The sequence below is a fragment of the Girardinichthys multiradiatus genome, chromosome 9, assembly GCF_021462225.1.
Source record: "Girardinichthys multiradiatus isolate DD_20200921_A chromosome 9, DD_fGirMul_XY1, whole genome shotgun sequence".
NCBI lineage: Eukaryota > Metazoa > Chordata > Actinopteri > Cyprinodontiformes > Goodeidae > Girardinichthys > Girardinichthys multiradiatus.
The window spans coordinates 26,073,013-26,086,985 of record NC_061802.1 but is presented as its reverse complement, the minus strand read 5'-3'; the positions used below and the strand labels follow the sequence as shown (position 1 = coordinate 26,086,985).

At 39.6% G+C, this 13,973-nt stretch overlaps 1 protein-coding gene across 2 annotated transcripts; it reads left to right on the top strand.

The window, feature by feature from the left end:
• The first annotated feature begins 946 nt into the window (after positions 1-946).
• lhx4 (LIM homeobox 4) lies at positions 947-12,195 on the top strand. 2 transcript variants are annotated; one of them, XM_047373935.1, is made up of 6 exons: positions 947-1,215; positions 4,450-4,621; positions 6,528-6,730; positions 7,216-7,370; positions 8,189-8,360; positions 9,795-12,195. In XM_047373935.1, the coding sequence occupies exons 1-6, from the start codon at positions 1,137-1,139 to the stop codon at positions 10,181-10,183; spliced, it is 1,170 nt and encodes a 389-aa protein (XP_047229891.1). In that variant the 5' UTR covers positions 947-1,136; the 3' UTR covers positions 10,184-12,195. The 2 variants fall into 2 exon arrangements, with proteins under 2 accessions (XP_047229891.1, XP_047229890.1); XM_047373934.1 differs by having other exon boundaries at positions 4,447-4,621.
• The last annotated feature ends 1,778 nt before the right edge of the window (positions 12,196-13,973 follow it).

Genomic DNA, 13,973 nt, shown 5'->3' with positions numbered 1-13,973 from the left:
TTGGTTTTGTAGACATACATACATCCTTCTCATTTTCCTATATCTGGTAGGATTTTTCTTTCCAAATGGAAAGCTGATTAGTAATAAATTCATGTCACACGATGCATTTGTTTATGCTGCAATGAGACAGGGTAATGTTTGGATGAGCATTCTCAGGGCCAGCCTGAGATATAGTAATCTAGGGCTCCTTGACAGCATGGGGGCCAAATTGTATTCACACAGATAATGTTGACAAATGCACCAGATTTAGGCATTCCTTAAAAAACAGTTTGAACGTTATCCTCGCAGAGTCATCATATATAGCTGGTTTAATAATTTCTTCTGCTTGTGTTTAAGCTGGGAAAACATTGTATGCACTTTGTATCTGTTTATAGATCAGCAACTAAGAGCTAGGTAAAAAAGAAAAAGAAAAAAGGACAAAATATCTGCATGGACCGTATGAATAGGACTTCTTTGCCGCTGGACGGTGGTCTTAACCAAAGCTGAGGCACCAAATTAAATACTATAGGGCCTTATGCAACCTTGGGCCGGTTCTGAGCATTCCTGCAACAACAACAAAATATATCCGCTCTCTTTAAATATTTCATTTAGCTTTCAAATGATCTAAAACTGTAAGCCAAACTGATGCTCATTTTTCTTGCTGGGTCCACTTCTTCAGGAGCTCCTGCTGGCCCGGGGGCCCTCAGAGAGTCACTGCAGTGAGCTATTTATGGTCTCCACTGGAGCAAGGTTCCGCCTCTCCGGAGACATTTTCATATACCATCTTAGACGCTCCTCTTCCTCTTCTCTCTCTTTTACTCCTGTCGGTGAAGCTTTCCACCTCTGCTGGGGGGGCAACCCTCCTTCCTGCTTTCTTATTGGCTCCCGGTGAGCCTGTGCCGCGTTGACGTCAGCCCCCGCCGCCCCTGCGGCGCTGAATGGACTGAGCAGCCTGTCTGCTCCATACTCCAAAACAGCTCGGCACGGCGCGGCACGTCTCGGGCATCACCCTGGGAATAGAGAAATACCTGGAAAGGAAGGTTTGAGCGGAAACAGGCCTCAACAGCAGCTTTGTGTTTTTTATTTTTGCACAGAAGCAAGGACGGGGGGAGTGCGCCCACCGCGTTGCGGGTGTATGTGCGTGCGTTTGGATCACGATGATGCAAAGTGCGGCGGCCCTACCGACAGAGAGTCCTATAAAGAGTTTACCGGAGATTCTCGGTGTGCCACTGCAGCGTAAGATATTTTCCCATCTTCTCGTATTTTACTATCGATTACCAGCCTGGGAACAGGATGGTGAGGGCAACCTCTGATGCGAGGCTTGGCCGTAAAGAGAGGGGCTGACTTACAGCCACAGAATAAGGAGAGGAGACTGAAACACGTACAGGCCAGTGATGTGTCATGCTGCTTATAACACAAGGTGCAAAAGTACGATTCCAATGAAAGCAATTTATCGTCAAGAAATGATCATGTTTCCTGCAAAAAGCGCCAGGGAAGAAAAAATGTTAATAATAATTTCTATTCTACAGCAATGGTTTGGTTTTCGAGTGTTCTGCATGCAGTGCAGTGCTGCTGGACTCACGTTGAGCTCCTCAGCTGTTAATTTGTAAACGAGCCTGCATGGTCAAGAGATCAGACACAGTTGTCATCATCGCCCATCAGACAAACGCGCACTGGCTTTGATTGGCATCCGTCACCGAGCCCAATAAATACGCCAGACGTCTTATTTAAGAGGCCCGGGCTCACCGCGCGTCTTATACTAGAACATTTCCTTTACTGCATTAGAACTAATATTTGTTAGAGATAATTATCTAAGTCTCGTAACATTTCCTGGACTTCAGCATCAAAAGCGAGAAATATCTTACATCTGTTCGCCCGTCAATCTGCGCCAGGGCCTTTCATAAACTGATCATATGAAGATCGAAGTGCGACTGTATCCGTTTTTTGCTCTGACCTAATTATTCAGGGGTAAGTTAGGAAAATATACAGATGGAGGACGAATAGGTAATCCCTCCACCCAAAATCAAACAAGCAACAACATAATAATAATCCGATAAAGCTGAGAAAATTACTGCAACTTTTATCTATCTATCTATCTATCTATCTATCTATCTATCTATCTATCTATCTATCTATCTATCTATCTATCTATCTATCTATCTATCTATCTATCTATCTATCTATCTATCTATCTATCTATCTATCTATCTATCTATCTATCTATCTATCTATCTATCTATCTATCTATCTATCTATCTATCTATCTATCTATCTATCTATCTATCTATCTATCTATCTATCTATCTATCTATCTATCTATCTATCTATCTATCTATCTATCTATCTATCTATCTATCTATCTATCTATCTATCTATCTATCTATCTATCTATCTATCTATCTATCTATCTATCTATCTATCTATCTATCTATCTATCTATCTATCTATCTATCTATCTATCTATCTATCTATCTATCTATCTATCTATCTATCTATCTATCTATCTATCTATCGACATAAAGAAAAAAAACCATATGCGTTCGGCTTATGCTCTTTAATTTTATGAACTGATACAGATTAAAAGATTGGATAAAGATCCTGCCACTCAACCCCCTGCAGTGCCAGGACTCATCCTGGTTCTAAACCTGAATTGTTTTAGTGGAAAAGGCAGCCTCTCCAAGCATTTCATAACAGGAAAAAGAAACCTCTGATGCTTTTTAGATTGTAAGTGTTAATTACACATTTGGTAATCATAAATCATTTACTTAATGAGATGAAGGTCTGAAAGCATCAGCCTGCCTCGAAAATGTGTTTTTAATGTCTTTTTGAATTTGGAAGTTTTGAAGAGAGGAGCGTGATCCAACAGAAATAGACCCACTGAAGCGGAATGCTCTGTGGGTACTGCTTTCTTTTCAGCACCACTTCTCTCATCTACCTTCATCTATTTCAAACGCTTTTTCATACAGAAAAATCTGACTAGAATAAAGCCAATCCTGCTCCTGTCTGTTGGGGAACATTTCTTTGCATCTACAATATCCCAGCTTTTCAGGATTCAAGCTGTATCTTAAACATAAAAATCATAAACTGATTTGATTCCGTTTATACTTTAAAAACACAATTCAGAATGCAGAGCAGGCGATTTTTCAGATCGGATTTATGCAAAATATCTGTGATATCATACATTTTTATTTGTCAGCAATTATTTATCGTTCGGCAAACATGCATAGCAAAATTCCTCGCTGTTAGGTAAAACGCAGAATCTGCATTTGCAGAATGCAAAATAAAATCTGAGCTTTTATGTTAAGGTGAATTTTACAGCTGCAGATATGCTTTCTCTACACAGAAAACAGCCCCGCTGCGTGGGTTCAGGCTCCTAGTCATTTCTCTGCCTCTTTTACCTCAAACATGCAGATGTTTAACGAAATAAAACTGCTTCAATCAAATGTTTTTTTCTGTTACAATAGCCTGTTTTACTCTTACAACATTAATATAACCCTTTTTGTGCATGGCAAATATTTAATTGCATCAAATATGTGGCTATTAAGCTATTTTCCAAAATTAAAATCGGGTCAATTGGATTTTACTTTAGATATATTAATGAACGTGGGTCGCAGAGGGTGTACTGCTGCAGATTTATTTGTCAAAAGTAACAAAATCTGGATCTAAACGCGCATTGATCTTGATTTATATCAGAGTGCCGTCTCACCTACAGACACTGGTTGTCACCACGCTTTCCATAAAATCATGCAGGGATTAATTAAGATCGAGATGGAACAGGCAAACCAGATTAAGACGGAGAAAATCAATACGTCGTCAGAAAAAAAAAAAACATTTTTGCTCTGCAGGCGAACAGCCCTGAGATCAGCACCTTGGAAAGGGACGGAAATATTCACTGAGCACACGCACGCGGTTTAATGAAAGGAAATTAATATTCCTCCACCGCTGACTTTGAGAAAAAACTAACATTTGTTATGTGATGATTTTCTTTTTTTTTAACCGAAAAATTGAAATGTGCCACAATAACAGAGCACGAAACTGAACGCAGTTTAAGAAAACATGACCGGGAAACGCGTTATGGGAAAACTTCCGAATAAATTAAAACTGCTAACAATATGAGACAAAACTTAGTCATCCATCTGCAATACATTTCAACAGCTTATAATCCCCTAAAAACTGTAATCATGAAAATGTATTTTTATTTTGTTGTCTGATTTAATCATTGTTATTTTCATAGTGGGAAACCTGCTTCGTTTTGTCCAAGGATCAACGTTTAGAAAGTCTAATTCTAAATTCCTCACCGCAGAAATTGTGCACACAATCTACTTCCATTATTTTTGAAGTAAAGCAAATGTTCTTATTCAAAACGACGTGTTTTAAATACAATGAATCTCCCTGACGATGATCGACCTTTCTCTGCCTTATACTGCTGGCTGAGTGTGACCTGGCCCTTCTCGTTGTTTCTCCTAGCAGAGATCCCTCAGTGTGCAGGCTGCAGTCAGCATATCCTGGATAAGTTCATCCTGAAGGTGCTGGACAGACACTGGCACTCCAAGTGCCTCAAGTGCGCAGACTGCCAGACCCCGTTGGCGGACAAATGTTTTTCCCGGGCAGGCAACGTGTACTGCAAGGAGGACTTCTTCAAGTCAGTGCGCCTTTGTCTTTGCTTCTTTTTGTTGTTTTGCTGTTGTTGCAATGAACATAATTAATGGGATTTTCCTTAAGAATCGCACAAAATGCAGCTTTTCTGTGGAGGAACATGAAAACTGCAAAAAGTATAAACAGACGAAGGGAGTTTTTGTTAGAAATAATGCTTAAAATTGATCATGTAAATCTAACATTTTAAGTAAAGCTGACAGTTATCATGAATGAATATAACTATTTATACATATATTCTTACCCTTTCTTGAACATTATGCCACATTACACTGCATTAACTTGCTAAATAAAAAAATAATAATTATGAATTCATTTAAAGCAATTTTTGATGGTGTAATATTAGACACTTTCTTCTTCTTGCTGAAATGCATTTGATAATTGAGTCAGAGAGAAGATATGTGCAGATTAGACACATGCCAGTATTATATGTTCACAACAGGATGAGTAAAAGTACCACATTTCTTACGCTATTGCAGTATTTAAATTTTAAAGTCTATTTTTATTTATAACTGGACAGTCACCCCTATCACAGCTAAAATATGATAATATAAGGATTATTATAACTAAAATAATGATATGTATAACAATTGCTTATTGATATTTTCATGTAATGCACAAATTTAAGTAAAAATATATCTGCAAAAGTATCTGCAAAATGTATTAGTTTTTGATTGTTTACGGCACAGAATATTATATCTTTGGTCATTCTGCTCTTTCTAGAGTGAAGTAAGTCTAAAAACTGATATTATTTAGTTAATTAGTGGGAATGTCTGATAATCAGAGTTATTCTTGACATTTTTTTAGTTTCCACACCATGTCTGACTAGAAATGTTTTTGAACAGCTTATTTTTTTGTTTCTTGTAGGAGAGGGGAAAGTGAAGTAGGCCTTTTTTTTAGCCATCTGTCTAGCAGTGTGGAGCAACACGTGTGGGAGGGGCATTGCTGTGTTACTCCATGCTCCAAACAGATGGAAAAAAGCAAAAATCACTTTCAGTGGCATCTTATTAGAAGGACTTTAGACTATAGCCATGGTGTTATGAAAGACTAGTTGTAGTTTTAAAACCAAAACTTTTTAAAACCTTGGTATACCTTCATACCGGTAACCCGCATGGTGCAGATGCTATTTATAACATCTGTGATTTCAACACCCTTAGATTAACATGGCTCTCATTATAAATCCCTTTAGGTCACCATCTTTTATTTTTTTGCCATTTTGTTTCTTTCTTTTAATGATTGGATTTCAGAAGCATTACAAAAGAAAATCGAGTTTGACTTTCATCCAGAACAGGATCAGCAGATCTGGGCTTTTTACTAAATCACGTTTGAAAGGTTTTAATGCTCAAACCTTGAACGAGACCCCAGAGGAGCTCTGCAGTCTAACTGGTTGCTAACTGTATTAGTTGACCCAGGGGGCCAGCGAGGGGGACGTTGGCATGTTCAAACTCCTCAAACATGAAACAGCACACATGTGGTTTTAGTGGTGAGGGATTTGCAGGCTTCACTTTGCTGTTTTTATTTTTGAGAGGGTGGTTTTATGATTTAAAGCCTCTCCTCAGTCAATGTTTCATTGGTTCTCCTCATGGTGGGTTTACTGTGTGCTGTCTTCCTCATCCTCTACCTCTGTAACTGTTTGCACTTTAGCAGCAAAAATACAAGCATGCAAACACACAAACAGATATGCAAACCTGATGCATTGCACTGATGCATCAGTCAAGCTAACTGTTAACAGATATCCACTGCAGAGCTGGTTTGATTTTGCTCGCAAGAGTTTTAAATATTTCATACAGTGGTGCATTGTTATGTTTAAAAATATTTTTCTGTGCCAGTTAACTGTTTCCATCTTCATCACCACATCCTCTAAAGACCTCGCTCTGCTTCATCCTTCCCCTCAGGCGCTTTGGAACGAAATGTGCGTCATGCCAGCAGGGCATCCCCCCGACGCAGGTGGTGCGGAAGGCGCAGGACTTTGTGTATCACCTGCACTGCTTCGCTTGCATCATGTGCAGCAGACAGCTGGCCACTGGGGACGAGTTTTACCTCATGGAGGATGGGAGGCTGGTGTGCAAGGTGGATTATGAGACAGCCAAACAAAATGGTAGGTGTGCTGACTGTCAAGACAGAACAAGAAGAAAGGGTGAACATGTACTTTTGGTGATATAAAATAATCGTTGCAAATGTCCATCTATTTGTTTCACTGCTGAAAGGCTCTGACCTAACTTGCATCAGAATTGCAGAAGAGCTCGATAGATCAAGCTGTATGCACCTCTCAGCGAGGCGAAATAACTTCTGACTGTGGATCGTTGCTGTTTGTCATCTGGGTGTGTGCTTGGTTTCTGTCCCTCCCTCTCCTCGGAGATTTCCATGCATCTCTGATTGATTATGTAAAGTGAACCGATGCTCTTATATGGTGCGGCTCCAATAACTCCTCTCCTCTGGCAAAGGGTAGATTTATGTCCTCTGCTGTGGGAGTGGGACAAATGCTCAAGGACAATAATACACAGCCCTGCATTCACTTCATTTAAAACAAATGGACACACATGTGCAGAGGGATGCCACTCATGTTTGGAACGATGTTTACAGATGATTCAGAGGGTGGGGCCAAACGACCAAGGACCACCATCACTGCCAAGCAGCTGGAGACCCTCAAAAGTGCCTACAAAAACTCGCCAAAGCCTGCTCGCCACGTCAGAGAGCAGCTGTCTTCTGAGACAGGCCTGGACATGAGAGTTGTGCAGGTAGACTTTTTTTTTTTTCATTTTTAGAATATAGACTTTAAAAGATAAATCCATTCTAGTCCAAATATTTAGCTTTGTCAACAAACCAGATTGTGATTGAGTGAGGTCCTCTTTCACGGCACATTAATGCCAGTCTCTCTGACCATGTAGTTATTTGAATGATACATTATGAGAGAGAAAGTCTATAGTTGTATTATCAGGATTTAAAAACATGTATGCTTTTAGTATTTAGGTTTTTACCATTGAATCGTCTAGATGTTGCAATAATGCTTTGAAGGAGTACAACAGTATTTGTGATCAAACATGTCGATAAAGAAAACTCTTATAATTTTAATCAATTCAGTATGTTGCATTGACCTGTTATTGCATTTGACCCAATCTTTTTAAGAGATAATTAATGATAAGGTAACTAAATAATTCCTGTTTAATTTTTTTGACATTTTTGGTTTATATTTAAACGTATTAAATATATTTTTATTTTTCAATGTTTGAGTATTTTTATGGTAAAATCTTTGATTATAAATAATATTAATAAAAAGATGTAGTAGAAATTAAAACATTTATCATTTATTATTATTTTTTCTAAATGTTTTTATTTTTTGAAGTGCTTTGCGATTGGAGATGCCAAATATTGCACCATATTTACATGTAAAAATGATTGCTTGCTTTACCAAATGTTTAATATCTAATTTAAATTTCAAACTAAGGTAAAAAAAGAGAGTTGATTATGATGCCGATTTTATTGCTCTAAAAAGCATAAATGAAGTCGTCCAAATAGTTTTTCCTTTAAAGATGCATATTATCGCTTAACCTGGCAGGTTTGGTTCCAGAACCGGCGAGCAAAGGAAAAGCGTCTAAAGAAAGATGCAGGTCGCCACCGCTGGACTCAGTTCTATAAAAGTGTCAAACGTAGCAGAGGAGGAACCAAAGTGGAGAAGGAGAGCTCAGCTGACGATGCAGGGCTCAGCGACAGCGAACTGAGCTTCAGAGGTACTTTTTTCAGATTGTATAGTCCCAGAAAGGGAGTTATCGGACATACATTCTGCTAATAGGATTAAGAGAGCATTCAAAATGGTAAATCCCATGAGAGCTGCCGATACCAATGTGTCGTTGTGGTTTTTCATTTGCTTGCTTGTGTTCATTGTTGGATGGTGCTACTTTGAGGCAAATCTAAAATGGCATACCTGTTTCACTTTTCCTCTGTGGCTGCTGATGCCTCCTGCCTCTGTTTGTTTATGTGATGGAGCTTATTGGAAATGAGCAAAGGTTCCTTAGTGGGATGCAAATGGAGTTTTAGACATCCTTTTGTTGCTTAATATTCACAGCCCACTTCCCTTTTCAGATAATCTTAAAAGTCTCCAAACCACTTTGGAAAAGAAAGCTGTTTTTATGAGAAAAGAAAACATGGTGACAGAAACTCTATAAAGCATGTGAGGCTTTTATTAAATTAGAGAGAAAGTGCTTTTAGGTTTTGTTGTTATGGAAGCCACTCTGGGGATCGATTGAAGTTGTAAACCAATATTTTGTACTACAGTAGTTGCACATACTGATATAGATACAAATTATAGGTTGAGGATTTGCTCCATGCTGTTTAGATGTGCCTCCTCCTAACTAAAACAAGAAAAAACCTGTATACCTTTAGCATATTAATATTCCGGATCTTTACTGGATCCACACATTTTACTTGATATGAGTCAAGAGTTTCTGCAACATATAAAGAATGCAAAAAGTTAGACCTCTTCAACCCAAAACATTTGCAGATGTGACTGCAGCGAACGGTTGTTTCTACAAAGTATTGAACTTTGGAGACTGCACAAGTACACATTACACTTCAAAAATAATTTTTCCTTACACTTCATAATCAGGGCTGCACGGTGGTGCAGTTGGTAGCACTGTTGCCTTGCACCAAGAAGGTCCTGGGTTTGATTCCAACCCAGGGGTCTTTCTGCATGGAGTTTGCATGATCTCCCCGTGCATGTGTGGGGTCTCACCGGGCACTCTGGCTTCCTCCCACAGTCCAAAGACATGTATGTTAGGGTAACTGGTAACTCTAAATTGCCCTTAGGTGTATGAGTGTGTGCATGGTTGTTTGGGTGTTGCCCTGTGATGGACTGGCGACCTGTCCAGGGTGTACCCTGCCTCTTGCCCATAGATTGCTGGAGATAGGCACCAGCTCCCCCGTGACCCACTATGGAATAAGTGGTAGAAACTGACTGACTTCATAATCATGTCATTTTGAGATATTCTTTCACATAAAAAGCCAGCAAGATATATTGTTGCTGTAAATACTGGAAGAAGTTTAGGTTGTATAAATACTTATGCAAAACATTCTATCTTCCTTGATGCTAATATTAACCCTGTTAAAGAAGAGCAATCTCCTGTCTTTTTTTTTTTGACCGGTCTCCTTTTCTGATTCTTCTCTAGACGACCAAGTCTTGTCTGATCTCAGCCACACAAACGGCCTCTATGGGAGCGTGGGTGACATGACAGGCAGCGCGGTCCTGAACGGTGGCTTCTCCATCGACACGGCGGGACAGCCCTACCAAGACATCCGACCAGGGAGCCCCTACGGTCTCCCGCAGTCCCCTTCTTCCATCGCCTCCCTGCCCGGTCACACGCCTCTCCTCAACAACCTGACCTTTAACATGGACACTCTGGTGGTACAGGGGGGGCCGGGCGGTGTGGGACAGGCTCTGAGGGCCATGGCGGGGGGCCCTACCTCAGACCTCTCCACAGGCAGCAGTACAGGATACCCTGACTTCCCCACCAGCCCGGCCTCGTGGCTGGATGAGATGGACCATTCCCAGTTTTGAACTTCGCGCCAAGTAGAAACACCACTGTGGGGATTTATCATAAGGACACAAAATATTTTTTTTTTACATTTCTTTACTACAGCCTCCAAGACTGGTGTGTTTTTTGTTGCGTGGTGAAGAGAAACATTTTGACTGAAGTCATAACAGCGAGATAACAACCAGGTTGGAAGGTGCAGACTGGACTTAAACAGTAAAACAACACCTGAATGTTCAATCTCAACACTGAATCACTTCATTTTTTATTATTGCCTGTCTTTTGTTCAATGGCTACAAAGGAGACTGAACTCCCAAAACATTGGTGGATTGTGCTCAACCACACAGATTAGGGCTGTTGTCTGTATCAGGCCCAGAAGGCAGCTGCATGCTTCTGAATCACCATAAGTTGAACTGCTGTCCGGCGATATCAAAGCCTTCACATTGGCATTGCACTTTACTCTCCTCTTCTTTTTCTATGTGTATGGACAGGGGTGCAGAGGAGAGAGACATATGCACAAGGCAAACACAGTGTTTCACTCGGAGAGAAACTTACAAGAGCAGTGGCACAAGAGTGAATCTAGAAACATGCTCATGTTTTTTAACGTATTACTGAAAAAGTGTTTGGAGAAATGGATTGATCTGCTGATCTGTGCATCCATCCATCCGTCTGTTGCAGAAGCTGTTTGAGGGTGTTTGTGACACAGCAGCTCTTTGGTCATATTTGCGGGATTTTAGTCTGAGTAAAAGATGCTTGAGAGAAGACATCTGTCAGTATTAATACCTTTTTCACATCAGGAAACTTTCAGTATAGATCATACATGTGAATTAATTTATTCTTGAAATGCAAAGATATAACACATGCAGTTTTCTGTAATAGCTAAGCCCAAATTGCACAGAACACCAATGAGTTTTAAAAGGAACAAAGAAAACCCCCTTTGTGTTTGCTCTCTTCAGTCAGATCCAGCCTCCTCCTGATAATCTTCTCAGTCAGCAGCAGCCTCAGCTTTGCTCGCTGTCAACCTACTTCCCCCAGCTCCAGATGTGCTGTCAGCCTGTTGTCCGGCTGCCCAGCCCTTTGTACCAGAGGGATTAACACAGTCTACCACATTCAGAGCTGATAATTCAGCATCCGAGCTGGATCGGCTGCAGAGATCAGTCACCATCGGCTCCAGCTTCACAAATTATTTGCTGTATTAGGAATATCTCTTAGTAAATCTCTTGTGAGCTGCATTGAAGTTGTAAAAGTATCTAACAGCTTCATGCTTGTGCAGGAGTTTTCCATTAAATGCATCCGTTCCAGATCTGATCTCTGCTCCTCTTTCTGATCTGAAGAGAAATCAATCAATGTGAGCATCTTTTTTGGAGAAACGAATGCCAAGTCTTCTTTTTTTCCTCATCTTTTACCTCTCTACAAATCAAAAAACAGACACCATTCAGAAAAAACAACACAAAACAACAACAGATTACAGCCCACAAATTACCGTGTTATTACTTTCTAAATTACACAATACTTTGATTAACATGTAGATAAAACGGACAAGACAAGAGAGGGAGAAACTTTTGACAGGATATTAATTTCTTATTGTGCTTATTTATGCATAATTTCTTATGACTTATTTGAAATAAATGTTTTCAATAATTAACTATTTTAATGCTATTTATGAGTTAAAAATGCCATGTATTCATGCATTTTAATAATGCTTGATAATTCTAATTTGTTTATGCCAGGTAAATAAAAAGCATAATCCCTCCAATTAGAGATGTGTCACAACCTTATTCCATGCACAAGCCACTGGATAAGCAGTAAATGCTATGCTGCTCCCAGCTGAATTATATAGACAAACTAACTTGTTGGCTGAAATCTGGGATTTTAGAGGAAAACATCACAGAAACCCATAAGCAGTTTAGTTCAATCTGTTTTGCCTCAGTAGTTTGCATCTTATTGTTGTAAATTATGTACAGTTTGAAAACGTGTAGATCGTCTTGTTTCATGAGCGCTATTTATTATTCTTGCCATGTGTCTTTGAAAAAGATGTAAAAGAATTTATTCATTTATGCCTTCTGTGTAATGGTATGAACCGTGTACAGTTAAATCTATATGAGGAAAATAAAGCTGAAATGTCTTTGGTTACCCTTCGAGTGTGTCATTCTTTCTTTCCCATGGAGCAGGCTTGCAGTGATGAATCGGAAAGCTAAGATTGTCAGCCAAGCTTTATTTATGATGCATCCAAAGAAAAATACCTCCTGTTGGTGTTTTTATTATTTTTCCTTATCGAAACGGTCTTAGAGCCAGTTAACCCACAAATTAATTTACCCATTGAGAGCATTTACCACACACTTAGGCCTCTATTCAATTGTGGAGATCCATTTAGTACCTCCAACAGGCACTGGTCAGTCATTTAACAGTGATCGATGCTGTTTTCCTCTCTCGCTCTTGGAGAGTGGGGGTGACAAGAAAGATGTATGAAAAGAAACTATAAGGGAGGACAGAGGGGAGGGGAATAAAACATGCACATAAACAGATGCCTTGCTGGCTGTTTCTCTGATCCTATCAGTGCTAAGGAGACACTGGAGCAGATTGCAGCACAGTCAAATCTACCCTTAATCCCCAGACTGTTAACTAATCGTAGAGTGATTTGTGAAATATGGTCGAACATGGTTTGTACTCATTCAAAAAGAAAATGTGTCACTTATAAAGGCAGTTACCTTGTATGTCAGTATGTTGGGCTTGTAAATACATTATATCCTAAATCACAGTGCCATTTTTTAAGTCATAACGTCATGAGGAATCCCAGGAAGCTGACATAAATCATTTCATTTTCAGGTACATTGTTAGACATGAAGCTATTCCTTACAACCAAAACCTTTAAAATATATTTTATAATGATTTGACATGGTTTTTGCAGTTAAAAAATTTGAAAAATGTTAGAGCTTCTGCACGTCAATCAATAGGCTCTATGAAAGACCTAGCTAATAAATAAAGGCCTCCTTCATGTGATTTGATCTCAGTATGAATACAACAAGAAACACAGCAGATAGGTCAGGGATAGAGATGTAGAGAAGTTCAAAGAAGGGTTAGGTCACAAAACAATATCCCAAGTTTTTCCACATTTGAGCATTAATCAGAGTAGCAGCCAAGAAGCCCATCTGGAGGAGATGCAGATATCTACTGCTCAGGTGGGGGAATCTTTCAACAGGACAACTATGAGTAATGTACTCAACAATTCTGGCCTTTCTGAAAGGAGTAAGCCATTGTTGACTTAAAGCTACAAGGCTTCTTGTTTCCTGCAAGCCGCGCTCTGGACACAGTAAAGGTGCTCTGGTTACACAAGTCCAAAATTACATGTTTGGCTTACATGCAAAACCCTCTGAGTAGAGGGAAATTATGAATCCACCATTCCCCCAGTGAAACCTGGTGGTAGCAGCATCATGTTGTGGGGAGGTTTGTCTTCAGCAGAAACAAGGAAGCTTTGTCAGAGTTAGGGCCTGCACGAAACTTGGAGCAGTGATGGAGGTTCACCTTCCAGCAGGACAACAATCCAAAACAGGCAGTCAGAGACACAATCGAAAGATTTAGATCAAAACATATTCATGTATTTGAGTCAAAGTCCAGACCTAAATCTGATCGGGAATTTGAGGTAAGACTTGAGAATTTAGTAATGATGTTTTATTAGCTAATTTTCAAACTGCTGCTTTAAAGCCTTTAATTTAGGATTCTCTCTCCTGATCTTTAAGGGGCAAGAAGCGACCATAAAGTGTCAAGAGGAATGATTATTTAAGTAGGAAAATTGTTTGGGTTGCAACTTCTAATAAT

Excerpts from the sequence above, each read along its gene's own strand:
- lhx4 (XM_047373934.1), top strand. The coding sequence starts at position 1,137 with ATGATGCAAAGTGCGGCGGCCCTACCGACAGAGAGTCCTATAAAGAGT. Across the intron at positions 1,216-4,446 it reads TCTCGGTGTGCCACTGCAGC|CAGAGATCCCTCAGTGTGCA; the intron begins GTAAGATATTTT and ends TGTTTCTCCTAG. Across the intron at positions 6,731-7,215 it reads TGAGACAGCCAAACAAAATG|ATGATTCAGAGGGTGGGGCC; the intron begins GTAGGTGTGCTG and ends CGATGTTTACAG.